At 38.8% G+C, this 26,980-nt stretch overlaps 1 protein-coding gene across 1 annotated transcript in view; it reads left to right on the top strand.

Annotated features, from left to right (window-relative positions):
- LOC129447135 (probable flavin-containing monoamine oxidase A) overlaps positions 1-26,980 on the top strand; it is a 43,252-nt gene that overhangs the window by 6,014 nt on the left and 10,258 nt on the right. Inside the window, exons 7-10 of the mRNA XM_073874124.1 lie at positions 4,397-4,481; positions 18,722-18,822; positions 20,987-21,151; positions 25,284-25,364. Coding sequence (XP_073730225.1) covers positions 4,397-4,481; positions 18,722-18,822; positions 20,987-21,151; positions 25,284-25,364 — 432 coding nt within the window. The remainder of the gene's footprint in view (positions 1-4,396; positions 4,482-18,721; positions 18,823-20,986; positions 21,152-25,283; positions 25,365-26,980) is intronic.

The raw sequence follows: 26,980 nt of genomic DNA, 5'->3' as shown, positions 1-26,980 counted from the left end.
GGTGAATAAATTATCTGGATTTTTTAAAAAGAAAATTGACTAATCCTTTAACTAGACCTACCTGATATAATCCGGCTATAAGTTACACACTTCTAGTCAAATGAAACTTGAATTTGGTTACATGTCGGTTTTGCCAAAATAACTTGTGAGATGTTTGATTTTTTTATCATGTAAACAAAGTCAACAATGATTACAATGTGTTTGGAGTAATTTATTTATTTAATTTTTTGGGGGGGTATGGTTAGACCTATATTAAATTTTCACAGACAGCCCAAATTTTGCCTTGTTTTAGCATAAACGTTTGGGTTGTGTTTGGACGGCAATTAGACGTCTTTAAAATGCAAAATTGCTTGCTGGGTATATAGAAACATATTCATCCGTACCGTGTGACGTCACTGTCTTTCGTCGCCGCCATATTTGTGTCCGTTCACAGCTGTGCGCTCTGCTTTAATCTATGGTCATGATGAAGATCAATAAAACGCTCCCAGGAGGTTCACAACAAGATTACAATATTCATGGGATATGTTGTGCTGTTGGCTGTCATCAGAGGAACCCCGAACTACAATTTGATTCTATACAAAAGGAGTTAGATCGGCGGAATAAAGGATTGCCTTCAATCAGAAGTGACCACTAAGGATAACATAAATGCTTGCCTAATATTAAATAAATAATAAAAAGTTCTCAAGTAATTTAATAATATAAGAACAGAAACAAATGAAAAAACAGACAAATAAATATAACATTAATTAAGTAGCAGATTGTTTTTTTGATTAACATATCAAAAACATTTTGCATGTGCACATTTGTTCCCGCTGAGACTTTCTTTTGTGTGCCAGCAACTTATTTTAAGGACTACAAAACAATAAACTGTAATACATTATGATATTGCTTCACCAATTTCTGGAAATATTTAATACAGAATATGACAAATAATGCAGGATCCCAAAAATTCGACATTTTGTTGATTTTGCGCTCTTCTGCGATCGCAAACAACTGGAGGGACTTGCTGGCAGCCGACATCTAACTTCAGATTGTACAAGCAGCATTTTGTCTCTCGTAAGCCCTCAATAAAACTAATAAACGTGACAATTTAGTGCATTTGATATGCTGTGTTCGCTGCCAAGATGGACACAAATATGCCGGCGGGCATGGCGGAACTGACGACTTTGGTACCCATGAATACTGAGAAGCCCACACAAAAGTAACACTTTCTTGTTTTGAAGATCACACCATAATATTAATATAGAAGTAACCTCAATAAAAAGCCTTCAGATATATGTTTGCAATATATAATTTTTGTTACCATATAAATGAAGCACAGTCATGGGTTACTCAAAATGTGAAATGTAGCCTAATATAGGAATGATCTACTTTGAATCAGATGGGTTATAACTAGAGACACACCGATATATCGGCCAATAATCGATATCGGACGATAAAATGACCTTCGCTATTTACGATACCGATAAATACCCATAATTTTGTTTTTAACATCTAGTTTTAAATAGTTTAAATAGTCAAAATAATCACACATCATGACTTCTGATGCGTTTTTCAGCCTCTTTTGATTATCAAGATATAATCTGCCTGGATCATTGGCTGGTTTTAAAGGGACAGAAAGTAGGGTTTTAAGAGTTTTATTCATCAAATCAATGTCTTTATTCATGAATATGTCCTTGTTGGTGTCAAATGACCTCTGCCAGTGATCTGACTTCTTTGGAAGTTTAGATTTTCTTCTCTTTACATTGAACGTGTAAGTCCAAGGAGGGCTTCCATGACGTTCCGCCATACTAATAAAGTATAATAGCATAGAGGGACAAAAAGCACTAGCCTACCAACGCGTTTCCACAACACGTTTTCATTCAGAATCAGCTGCAATGGACAAGGAGATCAGTGAGAACATAAGGGCTACCGTAGTTGCAACACGCATTTGGAAAGGGGAGGCGCTAGAGAGCACTGTTCGAATGAATGCAAAATACAATTTCACCACTAGATGGGGGTAAATCCTACTTATTGTCCCTTTAAACAATCGGCCGATGTCCAATAGAGTGCCTCAGGGATGACGTATTTTTGTAAGCCAACCCGGTAGTTAGCGTGACACTGGTTCTTTCGCAAAAAGCCCATTTATTTTTCACATAGACTTTTGGATTATCGCAAAATAAGCACTGTGTTTGCCAAAAGTTTATGACACGTTTTGTCCAACAAGATATTCACAGATGAACACATGTGTGTTGCTTGTGTTTTCAAAATATGTGTTTGTTGCTTCATGTGAACCATTTGCATCACGTGTTTTGTCAAAATAAGTGCCTGCTGGCTGCTGCACACGCGTCAAAACCATTTATGATAAAAAGAGACGCTCGCGTTCCCAAAATACACGCAAGACACTCTCTTAACAGTAAACTCTGATTACACATGAGATCATGCGAGTATCTTGCAAATGCGAGCGTCTCTTTTATCATAAACCCTTTAGACGCATCTGCAGCAGGCACTTATTTTGACAAGACACGTGATGCACACAGAATCACTCGAGGTGCAGAACACATATTTTGAAATTACGAACCACACACATGACGGGCTACATACATGTTGTGAAGAACTTTGCATCGAGCGCCCTCGAAAAAGAAGTCACCGGCCGCCACTGGTAGATTGTAAAACTGGTTTTTCCTAGGCATAGATCAGGGGTCTTCAACTACTCTTCATCGACGGCCAGATTTAAAAAATGTAAATATGATGCGGGCCAAACTTTACCCCTATTTTTTACTTTTACCTTCACCGCCATTGACGAGATATCTCGTCAATTAAGAGAAAACGCTTCCCCGCCAATGATGAGATTTTTCGTCTTTCCGCAATACGGCTATTATCCACCAGGTGGCGCCCTTCCGCAACTTTTTAAATCCGGAAGTAATGCCCTATGGCAAGCTACTGCATGTCCGTGTCTGTTTTAAAAATCGCTCTAAATGGGATCTCTATGAAAAGTCCGTCACAAAAATGGAATTATCTCAGCTTTTTGCTTAAAATGTGTTGTTTTTGAATAAACCTACCCCCATATTCAATAGATTATTACAAAGAACTACTGAAGGTAGGATGAAACGGTTTTTTTTTTTAAGCAGAGGGTCTGTTCTTTTATTTGGTATATTGTATGTTTATATATCTGAAGACGAACATTTTCTGGAAGGCATTAAACTTTGGTGAAAATCATGAAAAACGCTGGCGCTGGCTGGCAACTTTTTTAAAAAATGCTGGCGGTGAAAGAGTTAAATAACAAAAAAGGTGCACACATCTTGTATAAAGTATTTTTGCCTTTTAATTACTGAAAACACAAGCGCAAAATCTTATTATTCTACGAATATTCACCATAGTGGAATAAATAAATGAATGCAAATGAATGAAACAATAAACAACACTTATGCCAATTGTTACTAATAAAGTTAAACAAAAAATGATTAATAATTAATAATTTTCACCTCGCACAAAGTGTTTTGATTGGAACACACTGAAATACATCACTTCCGCTCAGCGTGTCGTATGTGGTGTAGTCGCACAGTTTTTTTTTAAAGCATCCAAAGCTCAAATCAGATCCGAAAAGTTCACACTCGCAGATGGTTGGCACCCCACGCAGCCTCTTTGTTACTCATTTGACGTACAATGGAAAGGCATCTTTAAAGTATCCATGCTGATTTTAAATCAGACAAAGATCACCGGCGGACCGCATAAAGATTATTGGCGGGCCGCATTTGGGCCGCAGGCAAATACAGATTACAAGAGGATACATTGGTGCATCCTTGTTATAATTAATAACAGAATCGCACGAACAATACAGAGGTCAGGACATTGAGTGCTTCTGCTCATGTAGATGAAGGGTCTGTCAGCCCAAAATAATTGGGAAAGAACAAAATATACAAATATAAAAAAAGAACAAAATATACAGTACAAAACGTGGTTCTCCATTATATCTGATCAAGTAGCCAATACACTCCATCATGCAAAACTGGACTGAACTGTGACAGTACCGGAATCTCTTCCAAAAAACATAACAACAGATATGAGTTTGGTTGCTGTTCTCTATCATAAATGGCATGCTTATATGCCTGTGACACCTTTGGGGGTCACACATACATAACAGATAACCCTCATCCATATCTCGCTTTGGCCATCAGTGAGAAAGCCACAAGCTATATGTTTGTGAAATGATCTGAGGAAGGGAATGATGATAGAGAGTCATATTAATACAACACGCCTCCCCGTTGACTGAGTGCAGTGTGCTGCATGTACCTCATGTTCAGTCTTTATTATTGTGTTAGGCACATTGTCTCAGCGTCCTTGCCGATTCGGTCATATAACCATGTATTCTCTCTGTCTCTTCAATTGTATGAATTGTAATGTTTTTTTTTTACAGAATTCAGAGAATGTAGAAGTTAAGACATCTGGAGGCACGGTCACTTGTAATGCTGTCATTGTTACCTGTCCTCCACACATGGCAGGTCAGTGCACGCTTCATACTGTATACTAACCCACCTTACTCAGTATGGTACTCATGAATTTTCTACAAAACAGTCTGTCGCACTGACCCAAAACAGCTGTCAGTCATACACCCGGTGCTATCTACTCCCTGTCGGAGTGCCGCCACCCGGGCCGTGAATTCGGCTGTTTTGTTTGAACAGAGTCTGGCGAGGACGCTTGTAATGTGACGGATCTAAAGACAGCTCTGAATTATGCAGAGTGCCTGAACCGCCATCTTCCCGCTGGCTCGAAATCAGAAAGCAAGGATGGCAAGCTGACAGGTGACGGGAACTCTTAAAATCCGGAGACACTGTTGAGATTAGACAGCTGTCCAAAATGCGTTCGACGATTTAAAACGAATGCAGTGTGGCTGTTTTCACTAAAATGAGAATTGTTTTATTATTTACTCTCCTGTGGGTCTGCTGTGTAACACAACAGGATAGGTTTGACTTCTCTTTCTCTTAAAACGACATGAAATTGTCATGATGCAATCCATATGCGTTTCAATTGAGGCCACGGGATAGCTTTGCATTAATAACTGGTGGAAATTTAAACCTTTATTCTCTGAAAATCGTAGCTCGAGATTCAAATGTGTATTCATAAAAGGTGGAGTGGAATATGTTTGGTAAATAATGATTTACATTCCAGTCCCACACGCTATTGAATGTCTTTTGTCAGCTTGTTACATGGCGATGTTATTTTGACATGAGACTGATATATGAGTAGGTGAACTGTTCCTTTAGTTCAGCCTTATGTCACATCTTCTGTTCGAATATAAGCATTAGCATTAACTGTTAACCTTCACTTAAGACATAACAGATTACATCTGTGCGAATTCTCTATACATATTTTTAAAACTGTAATTCTTTGTAGCTAATTGTGTATATCGAGAGGTTAGACAGTGCGAGCGTTTCGTGTCTTGTCACTACTAATAACTCATTTTACATTATTCAGGTCCAACTCTTCTGACATCAATTAAGGTCTGCACTTTATTTTCTCATTCCTGCATGTTTTAAATCCAAAACGTCAGACACCCAAGAAAACGTACATATAAATACTATTTTAGATGTTTAATTACTTTTTGAAGCATTGGGATCGATAGATGAGGGCTCAATGTACTTGTTTTTTTATAAAAAACATATATTCCACAAGATTTTTATTTCAAAATAAGAGCATTTCGACTCATTTTGACAGCACGGGACACATATATACACTGGCAAGTCAAGAATACAAGACACACCTGAGCTGTGTCCCAATTCAAAGGCTGTGAACGCCGAAGACTGCATTCTAATCGATTGCATCACAGCAGCACTACTAAAGGGTAGTAAGGCCGACCCTATTCAAAGGATGCTTAAAATGCAGCCTTAGGGGCCAGTCACACCAAAAGCGTTTTAAATGCTTGCAAAAGCAAGGCGCGACGCACTGCCTTCTTTAAAAAAAGAGCAGTGCGACGCGGCTTTTCATATTGCTAAGCAACCACCGAGTCAGCTGTCTTGTCAATCAAATATTGAAGCGTGAGCGCTCTTTTCCTGTTAACTGTCATATTAGCAGAAACTTTCAAAAGAGGGCGCTTGCTCTGACCTTGTTTGAGGATAAGAGGAGCACAAACACGCAGGAGAGAGTGAGCGAGTGGAGTCCGGTTCTTCAAAGCAACTGTAAACTTCACGCACCACACCGCAAGGCCCGCCTCTCCCCTCATTCGATTGGACAATGAAAAGACGCGAATGACGTCAGGCGCTTCTCCGCTCTCAAGCGCTCCTTCAAAAACGCGTGCGCGGCAGGCGGCAAAAAACCGCAAGGCGCTCGGCGCGCATAAACAGCGCGCAAACGCGCCCTGCCCATAGAATATCATTCAAAAAAGGTGCCTGCAACTGCCATAAACGCTTTTGGTGTGACTGGCCCCTTAAAGTTCATTCCTCTTTCTGCAGGCTGCAAAGGATAGAAAGAATAGATCCTTCACAGCCTAGGCTATACCGAGATTCGTTGCGCATATGTAACAGCTATTTTAAACTGCACCTATTTCATTGCTAAAAAAACAACGTTATTTGGTATAATACTATGTGTTTGCGTGGTTTATGGTTCAAAAAACACATTATTGTCCACATACCGTACATATTTGTAGCTCCAAATATAATACTTTCCTCAAACGCTCAGATTTTGTACAAAGCTCATCGATCTGAAAAACGCTGTGTACCGGATTGGCCAGCTAATTTGTACATTGTGATTGGCCTGAATACCTCAGACGTCAGCCGGAAATGTGACGCTCCTTACCATGTTTGAAAGATTCGCTCACAATGCAATGCTTTCACTATGACTCAAAGCGGGAGGAATTATGATAATGTCGGTCTTGTCTACATCACCAATCCCAGGAAGTAAACTGTTGCCTACAGTCCGTGTGTTTGTTGTAGTCCAAGAAAAGAGATTTGCGTTGGAGACGATAACTCGCGTCATCGTTTACTTTGGGGTATGTACCTTTTGCATATCATTAACATGTACTAATACACACTTACACACCAAAAGAAATGTAAAATCGTGAATCGGACCATAGGTGCTCTTTAACCTTAGTTAAATAAAAGTGTGTATTTGGCAGACAAAGGTCTCTGACACTGTTTTAGTATATGTTTAGCATGAATATTATTTTTGCAATACTGTGTTTGTTGGGGTTTACTTTTATTTCTCATTGTGGACTTTGAAGGTCGCATCCTTTGAAGGATCCAGCCTTCGAATTGGGACACAGCTCTGGGGTGCTTCTCAATATGCTTTCTCATCTCGCTTTTACGTTTTACATCCTTTGACCCGGAAACCGATCGAGCTCCGCCATCTTGTAGGACATCTAAATTCTTTAATTGCACCGCGAGGAACGAGCAGTTAAGAGGTTTCTGAGGAGTCATGAGCGAGGATACACAAGTGTATCCTATGCGGAAGTGTTTTATCAACTAAACCTGACGCACATATTAATCTCCTCCCCCTTCACATCATCATGTCTTTAAACACGCATAAATGTTGGTATTAATCATTCAATTATTGTAAATGTAGACTCGTTTCAGACAGTATATTTAATATTCATGTCTAGACCACCGATGTACAGACACATACTGTACAGTATATTAATTTTACAGCACTTTTAATAATGTCTTTATTTTAATGTAGTAAGGCTATTAACTCTAACTCAAGTGTGTATTTAGCTTTATATTTCTTGTTAAATATTTTTGTTTTTAATGCACTTGATAATAGAAAATGAACTTTATACAGAGAGTAAGTAATGGTATGCCATTTCACTTAATGCTGCGTCTCCTCAGTCCTCGCGGAGGAAAGGAAACGAGGATGCACAAACAAGAATTGAGAAGCACGTCTGGAGACAATTAGGGTGGGGAAACATGACAGAACTACAAAGACTATAATGGAACTACAAAATGACAAAACAACTTCAAAATAAAAGACATGAATATAAAAAACACACACTAAATAACTTGAATGCACTTTAAATTGCTTTTGATAAGGCACATCTATAATCCAAATTAATTCTATTAAGTGTATTGTAATATAATGTGTTATTAATGATTAAATTAGTTTAAATTAAATATAAATATTAATATAAATATAATAATACTATAATACATTCTATATATTATATATAATATAAACCCACAATGGGAATGTAACTCTCACTTACTAAGATTTGTTTTGGCCAATAGCAGCCTATAGACAGTATTCCTGGCTGATGGAGATTTAAACTCCTGTCCATTTATCTTTTATATTGAGTGAAGTCACTCCCTCACCCTCTCCATTTTAATGATTAATGAACTGTTTGACTTGATACTTTTATTTTGTGCTTCTGTCTGCCATCCCAGGTGATAGAATACCTGATTCAACTGTCAGTCAACAAGTGCTGTGCCTCACTGTATTTGTAATAAATATGAAGAGTTTGGTTTCAAAACGCTATTGAAAAAAATTACCGCCAAAATCAGTATCGTATCTGATCACCAGTGGCTGCTGGTCAATAGGGGGCGCTGGGGCGCCGCCCCCAAAAGTTGGCCAGAGAAGAAAGCTACTTTAACATGTTACCAAAAAGTTAAATCTGCTGTGTCTCCCTTGCCATACTTCCTGCATCCCAGTATGCCATCTGGAAATATTTAAGATAGTGATATACTCCCCCGTCACCCTGTCTTTGTCGTTAGCCTCACCATTGGTTGAATTTGATATACACATTCAGACGCACTTACCCCTGGAGGCGTCCCCAAAGTGTCACCGCAGTGACGCAGCGCGAGTTCCCTCCAAAGGGAACTGTAACAATGTATAACTCGATGTAACTTTGCTCTCACTTGAAATGTGTCCCCACATTTAGTCCTTAAGGGTATTAGATCTGGAAAGTCCTTGAAAGGTACTTGAATTTGAAGTTAAAGGAACAGTATGTAGGATTGTGGCCAAAACTGGTACTGCAATCACAAAACTTGTGGCTTAAACTGGTACTGCAATCACACAACTGGTGGCCAATACACAACATGACAACATAAACATCAGTTGAGGGCTGCAACTCCACTTTTTAAATCACAATATCCTGGCCGGACCACTGTTGTGAGTGATAAAAGTATATGAATTGAAAATTATTTCTTAATGTCTAGCGACATATCAGGGCCATTTTATGATTAAGTGACATACATTTCTTACATACTGTTCCTTTAACTAAGGTGTGGGAACCCTGTTTTCATCTTTTTACTTTCTAGGTATAGAAAACACACGTTTTTACCGAAATTAGTCAAAATGTATTTATTGCGTTTTGGAACCAAACTCTTCATATATGAAGAGTTTCGTTGCAAAACGAGATAAATCCAGTTTTTAACATTTTTGTCTAAACATGTTTATTATTATGTTACCGTGTTATTATTTTGTTTTATGGTGCTACTTGGCTGTATTTTTTTAAGTTATGAAGGTTTAAATCAAAACAAACCAAACTGCAGTTGAATTGATATAAATTGGAATGCACAACCAAAAAACAAGATATCTGAAAAATTAAATAGTTATCTCGTTTTGCAACAAACTCTTCATATCTACTCGCCTTTACGCAAATCCATATGTTTTTTTTTTGCTTTAGTGGAATTTTCAGGAGGAAAATTTTTTATGCAATGGAAATGTTAGCAGGTCCTTTATACAGCGTCTGTTTATAAAGACTCTCGGGCTTCTAAAGAATTATGAAAAAAAAGTCCATATGACTTTTTATGTGCAAGTTTTCGAAACCCATAGAGTAGTTTTCTTTAAGAAACTTTTTGTTATTAAAAAGTGGTACGTTAATGTCACTAAAGGACAAAACTGAATTGGTACTTGTGAGGGCAGTTATGAAAAGTGATGCGTGAGACTTATATTTCAGTATTTCAAACCAAATGATATGGCTTTAAAAGACAATTTTTATTTCTTTTTTGGCGTTTTATTCTTTTTGGAGCTTGACAGCTACCGTGAACTATCCTTGGCAGGAGCTGCATAGAAGTTGTTTCTTTTGTGTTCAACAGAACAAAACTGAATTTTCCTTTATGGGTGAGGGATTTCTGTAAAAGGACCTGAATAACATTTTCTGTCCTTGTGCATACAGCCATTATTCTTATACATTAGTTTACTTTGCAGAGTACATGCATTGTCTCTAATTCACAGAGACAGACCGTTTTCAAGAGGTCGCTTTGAAATGCATGCGTACAGCAATCCTGATTTTTTTCTGTCAGTTTGGCAGAGAACAGAATATGAAGTGTGGGTGAGCGTAGGCAACCATGAGAAATGAAGGTGTGTGTATGTGTGTGTTAGCTGAAATTGCTCTGCGTCGGTGAGCATGTTGCTTTATAAATCCATGAAGTATTCATGCTACGCCGTTCTCAAATATAATATACCGGTGATCAGACTGGTTGGGGGTGCATGTGCTTTGTGCTTTTTGTCTTGGCCTGCGTTCGGATGCTCGGCCGGGGTTTGGCTGCGTGACATCAGTAGGTTAGAGGCATGTCGAAGCATAACCGGATGAAGCCAGCTGGTTACTATATTTAACTCGCGAGAATCCTCTACCTGACCGAGCTGACAGCACAGCTGCATGCAATTTGAGCTGAATGGAAGAGAATGCATTCGCTCGCACGGCCTCCCAACGACTCTTTGATGCTGGATAACAACCTCACAGACACATCATTTCTTCATATCAGTTTCGCTTAAAGGCCTGTTTGTACTGTAAGAAGAAAGGAAGCCAATAAATTAGCATTCGATTGACTGTCGTGATGTATTTTTAAGTGTGCCGCTTGATGTTTTTATTCTGTTTGTTGCTTTTAAGCACAGTTTTCCCCAAGGCACCTTGCTGGGAGGCAGATAGGGGAACCTCGCAGAAATGCAGAAAGCACCTGTTAGCCTGGAGTGCTTCCTCCACCACTCTTTCTGTGTGGCTGCAGAGGTGTCAAAAGCCAAGGTTTGATGGAGAGGTTATACAGAAGTCACATATAAAAAAAGTTAAAGGCAAGGAAGAAGAAAGCATGAAAGAGAGCAGAGTTTGAAGCGACATTATTAAGGGGAGGGGGGTGTAAAGCTATTTCATGCATTCTGACACTGTTAAAAAGTGGGATTTCTCATGCTTAACATAAGCAAAGTGTATTTCTGTGCCAAATGCACTTCAAGGTCAAGGTTTGTACAAGTTTCAGAAAGTCTTTCTCATACATGAGACATTCATATGTAACAATCTTGCTTTATTTCTTTTATGGGCAATTTCAGTGCTGAAAGTACAGTGGAAGTCCTTATATGGGCATTTCAACCGGAATAGGGCACGCGCACACCAACCGAGAGCTGACACGAAATCAACGTCTCCAGAGAAGTGTTTTGTTGTTTGTGAGGGAAATTTAAGCTTTCCAGCCTTATGGAAACAATGGAAATAGTTTGTTCATCCAGGGTAGCGGCGGAGTTGTGCGTGTGTGTTTGTTTAAAGCTGGATTTCATTGAAATGGGGCGGTAAGTAAAACTGCTTTAAATGTCTGTGTTTTGTTGGCTATCGTTGTGTAAGTGCATATAATGTAAACAACATTGGTCCCGTACACACTGCATATTAATTTGGTTGTCAGTTCACCTTTTAATACTTAATCCTGTTCTGTACACACACAGTTCAGTCATTTACGGGACTGACAACCGCATTCTACAACCAAATTAACTTTGCATAGTGTGTACATAACCGAACTGAACAACTAGGTCGCATTTGTAGACTGCATACTTCATAAAGCCTATAAAGTTCACATACAATTATATAGTTTATTATTATATTTAGTTAATCGAAAACTGTTGTAATGCTTATGACTTGTAAATGTAATGCTCAGCTAACTGAAATAAACCACTTTGTGACGTATGCAGCCTGCATATTTGACCTCCAGAGGATAGGATCTTTCTGTTTGAGAAACGGTCACTGTCAGCATAAAGTTACGTTTCTGGCTAAAGCTTTTCCAGTGCAGTGTGCATGCATTATATTTAGTCTTTTACTGCATGTGCTTTTTTGTTTGGGCTTCCAATAATGTTCGTCTACGCGTTGCGATTGTCTGTTGATCAGTGTCAGAAGTGTCTTAGCAGATTAAACCCTCACTCAAAGTTTACATGATTTAATCTTTGCATGTTCTTGATCAAGAATAAAAGTGGCTATATCATTTCTGTTGTAACGAATTGTACAAATATTAAAGATTTAAATGAATTTAAACGTTGTTTGGTTAAAAGTAAGCGGCTAAAGTTTAGATTCTAAAGTAAAAGTAACAAAAGGGGGTTCGCTAGCTCCCTCTGTAGGCATTTGTTATAATACATAATGCTGGTTTTTATTACAAAGGCTACTTATTACTGTTTACTTGTTTTGAACAAATGATTATTGCATCGTCATTATTATGTAATTTTAAAGGTTATTGCTAAATTGGGTCTATTTTTATTACCAAAAAATATCAAAATGCTTCATTATCAATTAGCAAAATAATTGTTAGTGACAGTCCTTGTTTAGTTAAAACATTTAAAAATAATGTGATTTTAGTTTCCCATTCATTTATTTTATCATTGAGGATTTCTTAAAAAATGTAAAAATCGTGTCTCGTCTCGTTCTCATGAACCCAATTTGTGTCTCGTCTCGTCTCGTAGATTAAGTGTCTCGTCACACCCCTAGTAGTTAATAAAGTAAATTCCTGAAAAAATACATTCCTAGAAGGGGAAAAAGTCTTCTGTATGCGCGGTGCAGAAAATGACAGAGGCATGAGTGTTGCCACATCTTGCACTAAACAAACAGTGAAAAAACCCCGAAATAAATCCAAATGCTTTACCTCAAAAATTTTATTATTGGCACCTTCACACCTTAATAACACCAAAACTTGATCGCTTAATGAGCCAAAAGCCATAAACACCAAAAAAACAAAAAAAGACGAGGACCTGGCAACACTGCAAAACAGCCCGATGTGGAGCAGGCTCAAAAATGCATTCAATGCACAACGCCAAGATAGAGGTTTATTGCAAAACATAACCCTGTTAAATTATTTTGTTCAAAGCTGTGAGTGATAAGCACGCGAGAAGTCAGAACGTTGCTATGGTTATATCTGTGTCAATTATCACATTTTCGGGAGTGAGACTTGTTCCGTACAGACATGTAACCACCATTTAGGGGATTCACTACCGGTTGTCACTCCCGAAAGTTTGTAGTGTGTACGAGGCCATTAAGATGTAAAGAATCATAAGTTATTCAGAGATTTTGGGACAATGTTTTGTGTGTGTTGCTTGCTCATGACTTGCTCCACCTGTGGTACACCTCCAGCAGCTCAGCTTTATTCAGAAACTACCGGTAGAGCTGATCTGTCTTATATAAATCTGATAAAACGGAAGACTCTTCGGAGATATGAAGGATGCAATACTACTGTACTATAGGTACTCAAGATTAATATGATATTAGCAGAAGCACTGTGTTATGTGACCTTTAAGAATGTGTATGTTTTATTGAATAATTCATTACAAGAATTATGTAAATCAGATTATAAAGGGTATGAAGTAGATGTCCAAACATTTGTAGTTAACCTTGGTTAGTATTTGCAGCTCGCAGGCCATATTTCCATCTTGTTCTGGGTGCGAAGTTGTGGGGGATGTAGCAGACTACCACAATCTGGTATATTTTATCTGAATATGTGGTCTGCTATAACACTTTCCTTCATCATGCGATTTGTTAAAATTTCCGCTGCCATGATTATGAGAAAATGGACAGTTCTGCTTACCGTATACTAACACAATTGTGCTTGTGAAACACATTTCCGTCTTTGACATGACCTTACTTATTACAATATTAAAGATATAAAGGAAACAATAAATCACGAAAGCTGATTGTATCTGGGTTTACACTTGCAGGGTCAAAGTCTTTTTTTGATAAAAAAAGCTTCATTTGTATAAAATAACGCATGCTTGTGGCACCTTTCGTTGAGTTATTTAATATAAGGCTGTTTGGCCCTAAACTAGCGCATTTAGCATCTGATCAAGTTATACTGTAGTACAATGCAACTGTTAGGTCGCCCTCGCAATCGTACTACGTGACTGCCAAAAGGCAACGTTGCATATTTGTTATTTCCTAACATTTCTCACCTGTAACAAACTAAAGCATGCAGACAGAGCCTGTCGCTCACAGCCGTGGGGATATGATGGACTGCCAGGCACAGAGCGATCGTTCTCAATCAGTGAGAGCAACTCCACGCCTCAGTCAATGCGGCAAAATTAGATCGGTTTCCCACTCCTGCCGTCGCTGCTCTTTGAAGAGACAGACTCGTGTGGGTTGATGTCTGTCAGTCATGTAAACGAATCGAGGTCAAGAAGAAAGACACACATTTGCGCTCCATATTCCGTGGTTTGTATCCTTCGAACTTTGTTTGGAGGAGTTGGCGGAGTTCGTTAGAGCCTATTGTTCAATTAGCGTCGTCTTTGTGAAAAATAACGTAATCAAATTACCTCCCGTGATTGCCGTCGCTTGGCACGAACAACGCTTCTCCAAACATGTGCCGTTTGATTTTCTTTTATCGCCATCGTTTATTCATTTTACCAGCAATTAAAATGCTTTTCTGCATAGCGCCGGATGTGCATAAATAAGTGGACTTATTAGTTACAAAATGCTTCCCGACAGTATCCAATCTCCCTTTTATGTTTGTTTTGTGATAAACCTGCGGTGTTGCTTTAATTGTATTTTCAGGTTGATACATATTGGAAAGTATCATAACACGTACAGCGGGATACACAGCACAACAGTGAACACCCACAGGGAGGCTTTTGGAAGTGTTTCACATTCATTCTCTCTTACAGGCATTACAAAACCTCTTCAAGCAAGAGTTCGACATTATGCCTTGAAGCAAACACCAATGTGTGTCCCATCTTAAAAAGGATACTGTAATTCAAATACTGGCTTGTTGCCAGATGGTCATCTTGTCGAAAAATGTGCGCTATCTACCGTATGTTAGAGGCAGTACTGAGGGCCACACATGCCCTACACTCGAAATGCGAAACTCTTAATTATGGCTTTTAAGAAAACAGACAAAGTAGTAGTGTTAATCGTGGGGATTCTTAGATAGATTGGCAATTTCACGAAGAGACGGTCACTGGGGCATTGGATCCAATTTCCCAGAGTGCTGTTAGATTAGAAGGTATAGCTACCTGGATCAATACCAGAGGCTGATCACACACCTATAAGTTATTCTATCTTATAATCTTACCCTTTGTGCTCCTGAATTTCCCCTTTTTACCTATTAACCTTATCTATAGATTAATTGTACTTTCTTGTGCATATCCCACAATCCTCTGTGTAGAAGACTGATAAACTTTTAACAGTACGTCTAACTTGAATTAAACGCGGTTGAAATGTTTAATTTAAATTTATTTCTATTGTGTTTTTATCGCAATTTTGAATTCTAGCAAAGATGCTTTACATTAAATACATATCAAGCAATAGATACATAAAATGCTTATATCTTCGGAATGTACATTTTTGGACCAGATAATATACTGTATATCCTTAAAGGTGGGTGCATGATTTAAAAAAAAAAAAACACTTTGGAAAAGGGAGTTGGACCGAGTGCCAAAACGCACTTGAAGCCAATCAGCAGTAAGGGACATGTCTACTAAGCAACATCGTTTCCTGGGTTGCGTATGTGTGGGGCGTGTCTATCAAAAGAAGGTCCAGATTCTATTGGGGTAGGGGCGTGTTTGTTTAGGGGATTTCAAATGTCAACATTGGCTTTCAGAGATCATGCACCCCGTCTTTAAATGACCAATGTGTAGATTCTTGCGGCATCTGGTGGTAAGACTGTGAAAAGCATCACCCCTCTCTTTTCGAAACGCATAGAAAAGCTACGGTAGCCACCACAGGACAAACACGTCATCGTCTGAGACAATGTACCGGTAATGATGAAACCGAGGGGCAATCTTCCGATCTCTCAGATGAAGCCAATACGGAAGTGACTTAAACTGCAATTCATTGACATTCAATTCCCATAGAACACCATGTTAAAATGGCCACCTTTACAGTAGAAAATAATATGTTTACAGTCTGGTACAAAAATAGTTTTTGGTCTGTATAGCTAAATTTGCCCTTTATGACAACTGTGAGGGGGGGTGAATTTTTTTGTAACTCCTCCGTTTAAATTATATTAAGCTTCTGCATAATTAAGGGCGTGGCCACTTGAGTGAGGGGTAAACAGCCACTGCGGTCACTAGAATCGAGCTAGGCGGGTGTGGTTTCAGCAACCAGACATCTCAGCTTCACCCACGTCCCGCCTCTTTACCCATTTTCGGATATCGGCGAGTGATGCGCGATGACGCGCGGCCAAGATGGCGATGGCAGGCAACGCCTACTTTAAGCTTCAAAAACAATCTTTACAAACCAATGGGTGACATCACGGACACTACGTCCTTCTTTTTTACAGTCTATGCCATTACCTTGTTGAAACGCATAGAGAAGCTACGGTAGCTGCTACAGGACAAACACTTCATCGCCTGAACTGCAATTCATTGACTGGCAGCTAGAGGCAGGCTCCAAAAGGGTGTCAATTCCCATAGACCTCCATGTTAAAATGCCCAACTTTAAAGTAGAAAATAATGTGTTTACAGCCTGGTACAAAAATAGTTTTTGGTCTGTATTGCTAAATCTGCCCTTCATGAAAACTGTGAGTGGGTGAATTTTTTTGTAACTCCTCAGTTTAAATTATATTAAGCTTTAAAGTTCTGCATAATTAGGGGCGTGGCCACTTAAGTGACGGGTGAACAGCCATTGCTGTCACTAGAAACAAGCTAGGTGGGCGTGGTTTCAGCAACCAGCCACCTCAGTTTTACTCATGTCCCGCATCTTTACCCATTTTTGTTTATATGCGAGTGATGCACGATGACGCGCGGCCAAGATGGCGACGGCAGGCAACGCCTACTTTAAGCTTCAAAAACGATCTTCAGAAAACAATGGGTTACATCACGGACACTACGTCCATCTTTTTTTAGAGTCTATGCCCCTCCCTTTTCGAAACGCATAGAGAAGCTACGGTAGCTGCTACAGGACAAACACTTCATCGCCTGAACTGCAATTCATTGACTGGCAGCTAGAGGCTGGCTCCAAAAGGAAGTCAATTCCCATAGACCTCCATGTTAAAATGCCCAACTTTAAAGTAGAAAATATTGTGTTTACAGCCTGGTACAAAAATAGTTTTTGGTCTGTATTGCTAAATCTGCCCTTCATGACAACTGTGAGGGGGGTGAATTTTTTTATAAGTCATCCGTTTAAATTATATTAAGCTTTAAAGTTCTGCATAATTAAGGGCGTGGCCACTTGAGTGAGGGGTAAACAGCCACTGCTGTCACTAGAATCGAACTAGGCGGGCATGGTTTCAGCAACCAGAAACCTCAGCTTCACCCACGTCCCGCCTCTTTACCCATTTTCGGATATCCGCGAGTTATGCACGGTGACATGCGGCCAAGATGGCGACAGCAGGCCACGCCTACTTTAAGCTTCAAAAACGATCTTCAGAAACCTATGGGTGACGTCACGGACACTACGTCCATCTTTATTACAGTCTATGCCCCTCCCTTTTTGAAACGCATAGAGAAGCTATGGTTGCCGCCACAGGACAAACACTTCATCGCCTGAACTGCAATTCATTGACTGGCAGCTAGAGGCTGGCTTTAAAAGGAAGTCAATTCCCATAGACCTCCATGTTAAAATGCCCAACTTTAAAGTAGAAAATAATGTGTTTACAGCCTGGTACAAAAATAGTTTTTGGTCTGTATTGCTAAATCTGCCCTTCATGAAAACTGTGAGTGGGTGAATTTTTTTGTAACTCCTCAGTTTAAATTATATTAAGCTTTAAAGTTCTGCATAATTAGGGGCGTGGCCACTTAAGTGACGGGTGAACAGCCATTGCTGTCACTAGAATCGAGCTAGGTGGGCGTGGTTTCAGCAACCAGCCACCTCAGTTTTACTCATGTCCCGCCTCTTTACCCATTTTTGGTTATATGCGAGTGATGCGCGACCAAGATGGCGACAGCAGGCAACCGCCTACTTTAAGCTTCAAAAATGCTCTTCACAAACCAATGAGTGACGTCACCGACACTACGTCCATATTTTTTACAATCTATAGATGAAACGCTCTGTAGAACTGTAGAAACATGACGGCGACTTCCATGTAAGGATAAAAACGTCTCATTCTAAGGTAATAAAAACAATACAGTTCATTATGTAAGGTCTTTATACACCACTGATAATATAGTTATGTATATTATATTGCTTTTTTGTCAAGAGATCCTTCTAAAAGTTGCACTTTTAAGCCTAACCTAAAGTGAACTCTCTCTCTCTCTCTCTCTCTCTCCCTCTCTCTGCACTAAATGGCAGTGCTGTGGTTGGATGCAGATTAAGGGGCGGTATTTTTGTAATAAGATCCAAAGATCTTAAGAAAAATAAGATCGAAAGTTTGACATCGCAAGGGGAGCCAAATTTCAATGACCTATTTTTTCACATGCTTGCAGAGAATAGTTTACCAAAACTAAGTTGCTGGGTTGTTCTTTTTCACATTTGATAGGTTGATAGAAGCACTGGGGACCCAATTATAGCACTTAAACATGAAAAATATCCCCTGATATATCAGTATTTTGGGTTTTCCTCAAGTGTTGGATCCCTAGAGCACTGACAGCATTTTTACCCATTAACACTCACTTTACCCTGACCATGCCTGATTTACTTTCCTTACAGCCCAGATCCACTATGAGCCTGCCCTGCCAGCTGAACGCCAGCGTCTCACCCAGTGTGCGCCCGTCGGCCACATGTTAAAGTTTATCATCACGTACCCGACTGTGAGTGACACACATAACCCACCCGTTTACCCACAGCCAGATTAACCAAATTTCCAATCAAGTGCAATCAATTCCTCATACAGCTCTAATTGATTAAATATTGTAATACAGTTAAAACCTGGAAAGACACGGAGACCACTGTCTCTGTTCAGTGAACCATATTCAATGCCAAATTCAGTTTTTTAATTTAATCTTTGCAGTAAAGCTATACTTCAATGCAATTTTAATTGGATCGTGAAAGGATTGTGCATGTAATCAAGCTATAAAATGTTTTCTTAAAGAACACCTTTTGTGCAGTTAGATAATTTTTCCTGTCTGAGTGCATAGGAATATATATCATAGCTTTGCTTTATATTGGCTGTAATTGCATACATTCATAAATTATTCATTTTAAATGCTGCATTGCATAAAAGTATGCAAAGCATTATGTTGCTATAGGGCATAATTGCTTAGTTTTCACCAATGTAGGACAGGTGGACAAGTTTTGGTTTTGGAGCTGGACCATAAAACAATAAAAAACACATTCTGTGTCTATTTTTGAGAGACGTGTTGTCTCTCTCCACAGGGGTCACGGATACACAGGAACTGATCTGTATTTCACCCCCTCTCTCTTCTCCTTTAAGGTTTTGGTTACTGGAAATATACTAAACACATGTAACATTGGGTATATCATATGTTGTGATGCTACAAAGGTTTCATCTTCATGTTTGGTGTTGTTTTAAAGGTCATGGTGCGATGGTTAAAAAGGTCTAATTTCTATAATGCTAAGAGAAAGTATATCAAAGTTTAAAACTTAAGACATAATCTGTACTTCTGTGATGGGTGTCAACTCATGAGGAGATCTAGATTACAGATGGTTAACAGTCCCATTTGGTGCTCCTTCAGGTCACGAGAACAGACCAACCAAATCCTGTTTTGAGATTTTATTATTCTTTGTCTCATTCTGTGTATATAAGGTGGCTTGGCAAGAGACTCTGGGAAGCATTCTTTAGCAAGAATCTTCCCCACACTTTGGGTGTGTGTATTCAACATTATGGAAGACATCTTTAACAAGAATCTTTCTAAACCATTTTGGGTATATTATATTCATAATGGAAGCACTCTGTAGCCAGAGTGTCTATTGCCAGGTATGACTTTGTAACTTTTGCAACTGTTGATCATTTTAATTAATTGGAATTGAATCAAATTCTGTATGATATTGTTTAATTTATGTTTGAAGCTGAAACCTGCCTGGTATAATAAATTGTTACATTTGGCATATTCTAAATGGGTCAGTAATTCTTAATTCAAACATTATATGTATAACTGAAATTAGATGTTGATGCTTACACTTAAGTTGTCTCAGTTAAAGTTAGACTGGAGAATGCCTTGGTTTAAGTTAGACTGGAACTACCTCAACTTAGACTTGAATGGAGAAACCTCAACTTTATATAACTGAAATGGAGAAACCTTAGTTAAAGTTAGACTGGAGAATGCCTTAGTTTAAGTTAGACTGGACCTTCCTCAACTTAGACTTGAATGGAGAAACCTCAACTTTTAACTAAATTGGAGAAACCTCTTCTTAAGGCTGAGTAAGTATAAACTTAAATTAGATTGGATATCCTCAATTTAAGTTTATAGTAATGTATCCGCATTCTATATTTATATTATAACCATGATAAAATAACTACTGTTAAACTATGATCAGCAATACTAATATATTATTATTTAATATTGGAGTCAGATTACAAAACAGAGACAATTCTGTCAAAAGCGCCGAGAAAGGACAAGACACGCTGATAACTTCGCCCACGCCATTGGATACCGTCGTTGGGCTGATGGGTGGTACCTTACACCAATTACAAAGCAATTTATTTTTTATTTGATTGAATTTTCTCATATGTGCATATAAGCATAAAGGGATAATTCACTTAAATAATGAAATTGTGGAATTTACTCACCTTAATTTCATCCTCCTAACCTGCATGACATTCATGAAACAGATTTTTGATGTCAATTCTGCAGAAATAATGAATAAATAAAGAAATGTCATGTAGACATACAGTACATACAGTATATAAAATATTTATTTATTTATGCATTTGTGTATTTATTTATGCATTTCTATGTATATTTATTTATTCATTTATACTTAAGAAAATTTCTCGTCATCCATGCTTTTCAGGCGTTTTGGAGAGAAAAGGGATTCTCGGGAGAAATCGTGGCTCGCCCCTCCAAGGATTGCCCTTTAAGCGTCACATTTGATGCCACCAGCCCCAGAGGCAATCCTGCGCTGGTGGGATTCATCGCTGGCGTACAGGCTCGTGACTGGTGTGGAAGAGAGATGGAGACAGAGGAAGTGTGTGAGAGCGAGTGAGCGAGATAGAAAGAAACATACTATTTAAATAGCATACACCGGGGGTGAGAAATGGAAAGAGGTAGATTATGAGGAAGGAAGTTTAATATGTTCCAGTGTCAGGTCTATTCTCAGTTTCACACTTTCAGTGTAATGAGACAAGAGGTAAAAAAAAAAACGATGGTTAAGGATGCAATTTGTAATTTTTTTATTAAAATCAGCTTACCAGGCTACAGGTGAAGCAGCTTTTCCGCCAGCTGATCTCAGCTTCAGGCCTGTAAACTGTCCTCATTTATGTCCAAGAGACTCAATAATCATCTTTTACATTTGAATTCTCTATTTTTCATATTTAAATATGTTGAATGCGCGTGCATTCACATGTGTGTAATAAGCAAACCCTCATTGTCGTTGTTGTTTATGGGTGTGTATTACTAATGCGCTCTTTAACTCTTTCCCCGCCAGCGTTTTTAAAAAAAAGTTGCCAGCGCCAGCATTTTTCATGATTTTCACAAAAGTTTAATGCATTCCAGAAAATGTTCTTCTTTAAATATATAAACATTCAATATATCAAATGAAAGAACAGACCATCATCTTTAAAAAAAAAAAATAATTTCATCCTACCTTCATTGATTCTCTTTTATCACCTCTCAAATATGGGTAGGTTTCTTCAAAAACACCCAATTTTAAGCAAAAAGCAGAGATAATTACATTTTTGTGAAGGACTTTTGATAGAAATCAGATTCAGAGCGATCTTTAAAACATAGACAGAGTTCTTTCTCTTTCACGTGAAGCGCTACTTCCGGGTTGTATAAGTTGCGGAAGTGCGCCATGGTATTGCGCAAAGCCGGAAATTCTCGTCATTGGCAGGGAAGCGTTTTCTCTTAATTAACGAGTTATCTCGTCAATGGCGGTAAAAGAGTTAAAGGGACACTTCACAAAAAAAAACAGGCTCACTTTCCAGCTCCCCTAGAGTTAAACATTTGATTTTTACAGTTTTGGAATCCATTCAGCTGATCTCCAGGTCTGGAGGTACCACTTTTAGCATAGCTTAGCATAATGCATTGAATCTGATTGGACCATTGGCATCGCGCTCAGGGGTGACCAGAGAGTTTCGATATTTTTCCTATTTAAAGCAACACTATGTAGTTTTTTACCTTTAAATAATGTCTCTAAAATTATTTCAGTGATAGAACAACTTTTAACTGGACAAATTGTACTGTTGCTGCAACCTGAGCAGCCTCCTAGGTGTACAAGCCCACTCTGAAAGTGGCGGTGGAGGGTTGGAAACACAGCCCCACCCCCTGCCTGCAGAAGAGTGTCTGATACCAGGCACTGTTGCGCTTTTCAACCACATGGGGGAGCTGTAAGTCATTTTACATGGAAACTACATAGTGTTGCTTTAAAACTTGACTCTTCTGTAGTTACATCGTGGTCTAAGACTGACGGAAAATTAAAAGTTGCAATTTTCTAGGCCTATATGGCTAGGACTATACTCTTATTCTGGCGTAATAATCAAGGACTTTGCTGCCGTAACATGGCTGCAGCAGACGCAATGATATTACGCAGTGCCTGAAAATAGTCCCCTGCTATTGAAAGATACCAAGCTGGGGACTATTTTTGGAAAAATAGGAAAAATATTGAAACTCTTTGGTCATTTTTGAGCGTGATGCTAATGGTCTAATCAGATTCAATGAATTGTGCTAAGCTATGCTAAAAGTGATACCACCAGCCCCTGAGATCGGCTAAATTGATTCCAAAATGGTGGAGTGTTCATTTAAAAAACAAAAAATATTGCATAGTCTATGTTACTTGCCTCAAGATTGCAACGTGCCTACAATGCGCCTGAGCACATATCGTTTTCAGACCAGCACGCCCATGGGGGTACAAATGGGCGCAAATGCATTTACTGTTTTAAAGGAACAGTATGAAGGATTGTGGCTAAAACTGGTATTGCAATCACAAAACTTGTGGCTAAAATTGGTACTGCAATCACACAACTGGTGGCCAATACACAACATGACAACATAAACATCAGGGCTGCAACTCCACTTTTTAAATGACAATATCCTGGCCAGACCACTGTTGTCAGTGTTATAAGTATTTGAAATGAAAATTATTTCTTAATGTCTAGTAACATATCAGGGCCATTTTATGAATAATTGATATAAATATCTGACATACTGTTCCTTTAAATAATGTGGCACAAGAAGTGAAAGTGATAACTGTGATGTGCTAAAAACTAGCAAAAAAACACTTTGATAGGGCCTTAGGTCTTTAGGGGTGTGGAAATGTCTCCAAATTAACAGACCAGTGTGCAACCAATAAATTAATCACGAATGTCTCTAAAGTTTGTAATAACAATGGCAATTGTTTTTGGACATATTTTAAAGACTTTATGCCATTAATGTAGCGTTGATTCGTTCTTGATGAAGCATTGTCAATAATGTAAACAGCTTTGTTTTTTTTTTCAAAGAACGCGACACACACGTCTCTGGAAAATCCTGTATAGTTCAACCAATCAGAGAAAGGCTTTGAATCTGCTTAAGTGTTTCCAGTTAAGTGTGCCACATGCATCAGGCATTCAGCCAACAGTTGGTGGGCGTGCCGTCTGAGGCTGAGACTAGGATCATTTTAACCAGCCAAATTTTGGCACAAGCCTGGACCAGCTTGGATATGTATACAGATTTAAATGCGTCTTTTCAGCAGAGTAAATAAAACTCTGTTTGTGTCGGCGTAACGAGGAACAAAGTCATTTACTTGACAGCAAAATGGTTCCAATAAGCAAGCAAACTATTTCATATTAGCTAAATGTCAGAGGAAGTGTTAAACCTAAAGCTTTATCTCGGAAAACAAGCCGCCGTCAAAGGCTCTGGTAATGTGACAAAATATTGATTTACTTGCCACCCATCGCTCAATCAAAGATGCCCACACATCCGGTGTCTGAAGCGGAAAAAGCATCCCTGAAGCTAAAATCCATGAGCCTCAAACCGGATAAACGCATCATTTCGTGTGCGCTGGTGGTTCAATGCATAAAAGCATTCTAGACTGAGTGTGCTTGCTTCATTTAAAATGAATCAATTGACAGAAGGAGTTGATTTTCCTTGTAACACACAAAGAAACAAAGCAGTTATCTGAGGTTTGGTTCTTTGTACAGATCTGCAGATTCTACCATTACTCTGTTTTACCTTCACATGAATAAGATGGCAACGTTTGATGAGCGGACATGAAATGTAATCTGTGCATTCTGTTTTATAGGCAGGCATTAGAGATAGTAAATAGCCCTCCAGCACCTCGCAGGCACTTTTATAAAACCCTTGCAGGTGCTTTCAGCCTCCGTACCTGGTGTGAGGCAATAATTGTACTGAATTATGGTCTGGGACACTGGGTTCGAGAGGCAGTGGGCACAACATGCAGATGCAGGATTTTATGCGCCTCCTAACATCTGTCACTCGCTGGGGTTGTAACAGCAGGAGTGCACGGCCCAGCCCTTCTGCACCCATAACTCATGTAGATCTCAGGCTGAAAGGGCTATGAGTTATTCAGATGGATGGAGGATGGAGAACTGGCCTGGGACATTTTTCTGGGAAGCACAGTTATATTTTAAAGCCTTCGGCCTTTTGCTATACTGTGATTTGAGGGATCTACAGTTGAGCTGTCAAATCAGTTTATAATCTGATTAAGTGATTAATTCATTAACATTATTTGGTCACATGAGTGACATTAAATACTAAAAATTGACTTAAGAATTAAGATTAAACCGTCACACTTTTACAATAAAGTTACATGGAAATGCATAAGGTAACATAAACTAACAATGTACAACACGTTTTTTTTTTCATCATACTATATATTAATCTTTGTTAATGTTAGTTAATGCAGATACAATTGTTCATGTTAGTTTACTGTGCATCAACAACTTTTGATGGAATTAACATAAATGTTGTAGAAGTATTGTTCATTTTTAGTTCATGTTAACTATTTGAACAAATTAAGCTTTTTCAAATGTTCATATCTACAAACGGGCCACAACTAACTATGTTATTGTTTTATATCATTTTTTTAAATTTTGAAATAACTTTTATTAACAGCTAATAAACAAATATGTTTGTGCTTATTACAGATGGAGGAAAGAAGAGCCGCTGTCGTTTCCAATCTGGTGAAATATCTCGGCCCTGAGGCGTCCAACTACATTCACTACCAGGAAAAAGTATGTAGTCAATTCAGCCAAAGTAAACTGAGAACTGAGTTTAATCTTACAGAAGTTTTGAAAAAGTAAGTAGGCTGTTTCGAACAAGCTTGCCGCACAAGCCCTGAAAAGCCCTGAAGATAAACGTCTCGATCGTCCCCCAATGACTGGTCCCAGTATAGGTCATAAACCCCGCCTCCCCATGTTATTCAATGGGACTTGAGACCAACAAAACAATTTATTTACACTTCAATTATCTTTTTTCGAAGCTTGTTTCTGTCATTTACTGTAGTTTTTATCACGCTGATGTAAATTCAAGTGTTTGTTTTTAATATAAAAGTTTGTCTTTAGTTAGTTATTTAAAGCTCCCGTTCTGTCTGTGATTTTGAAGCTTTGATTGTGTTTATAGTGGGCAATATAACATGTGTTCATGTTTCACGTGTAAAAAAACGGGGTATTTTTCACACAATTTACTTATCTGTATAGCGCTGTTTTCACTGTCCTCAAAACAGGCTGATGTCTTCCTTGTTAGGTGAAGTCCCTCCTTCAGAGAAATACATAACGAGTTCTGATTGTGTAGTTTGTTTAGTGTGCTGTGATTTGATAGCAGCTTAGCTTAGCAGAGCCGTTTGAGCCAAAGCTGATGACTGACGTATTCCTGTGGGCGGAGTTTAGTCAACAAACAGTTTTACTGACGTCATTAAAGCAGGAAATAGAGGGCTGTAGTCCAAACCGGCCGTTGCATGCTTTTAAAGAGGAATTCTATTGAAGAAAATATATCGCCTGGCAGTGAACTTTGAGCTTTATCATTTTACAGGTATTATTTATGCTATTATAGCAACATTACACACTAACTAGGGTTTAAAAAATGGTATCAGGAAGAACGTGACCTTTAATGCTATAAAAAGGGTGGAGTCACGTCGTGATTGACAGCTGTGATATGCGCATTCTGCGAGGGCGGGGCCTTGATTTCGCGGCCTGTATTTCCTGCTCACTACGGCGCAGGACTGGTCCCGAAAATGCTACTGCGCAGACTCAAGACCCAAGATGTCAGCGCCGTATTGGGACACCGGCGGCTTCACTTTTCACCAATGGAAGAGAGCGAACGGGCGTCGTCCATTTTTTTTACAGTGTATGGTTTCTAATGACATCAGTGGTGGTAAATTTGTTATACATAATTTATAGTCGCACGTTGTACGTCGTAGCTACACCATAGGCTGTGCGTGGCTTGACGCACACCTCACCAAAACGTATCTGTCCTATGCGGAACGCAAGCATTGTGATTGGTCCGCTACAGCACCCCCCCCCCCTCCATCAGGGAATAAAAGAAATCACTTCACTTTTATTTTAAAAAAATTATAATTTACTTACCCCCATGTAATCCAAAATGTTGATGTACTTATTGTTCATTCGAGAATTTTTCTCAATTTAATAGACTTTATTGGAGCTCAACTGTTTTACAGTTCTGGGCTCTAAACGATCCCAAACGAGGCATAAGGGTCTTATCTAGCAAAATAATTGTAATTTTCAGCAAGACAAATAAAAATATGCACTTTTAAACCACAATTTCTCGTCTTGCACTAGCCGTGTGATGCGCCAGCATGACCTCACGCATTACGTCATCACGTCGAAAGGTC

Source organism: Misgurnus anguillicaudatus, chromosome 12, assembly GCF_027580225.2.
Source record: "Misgurnus anguillicaudatus chromosome 12, ASM2758022v2, whole genome shotgun sequence".
Classification (NCBI taxonomy): domain Eukaryota; kingdom Metazoa; phylum Chordata; class Actinopteri; order Cypriniformes; family Cobitidae; genus Misgurnus; species Misgurnus anguillicaudatus.
This window is presented reverse-complemented; position numbering and strand designations above follow the sequence as displayed.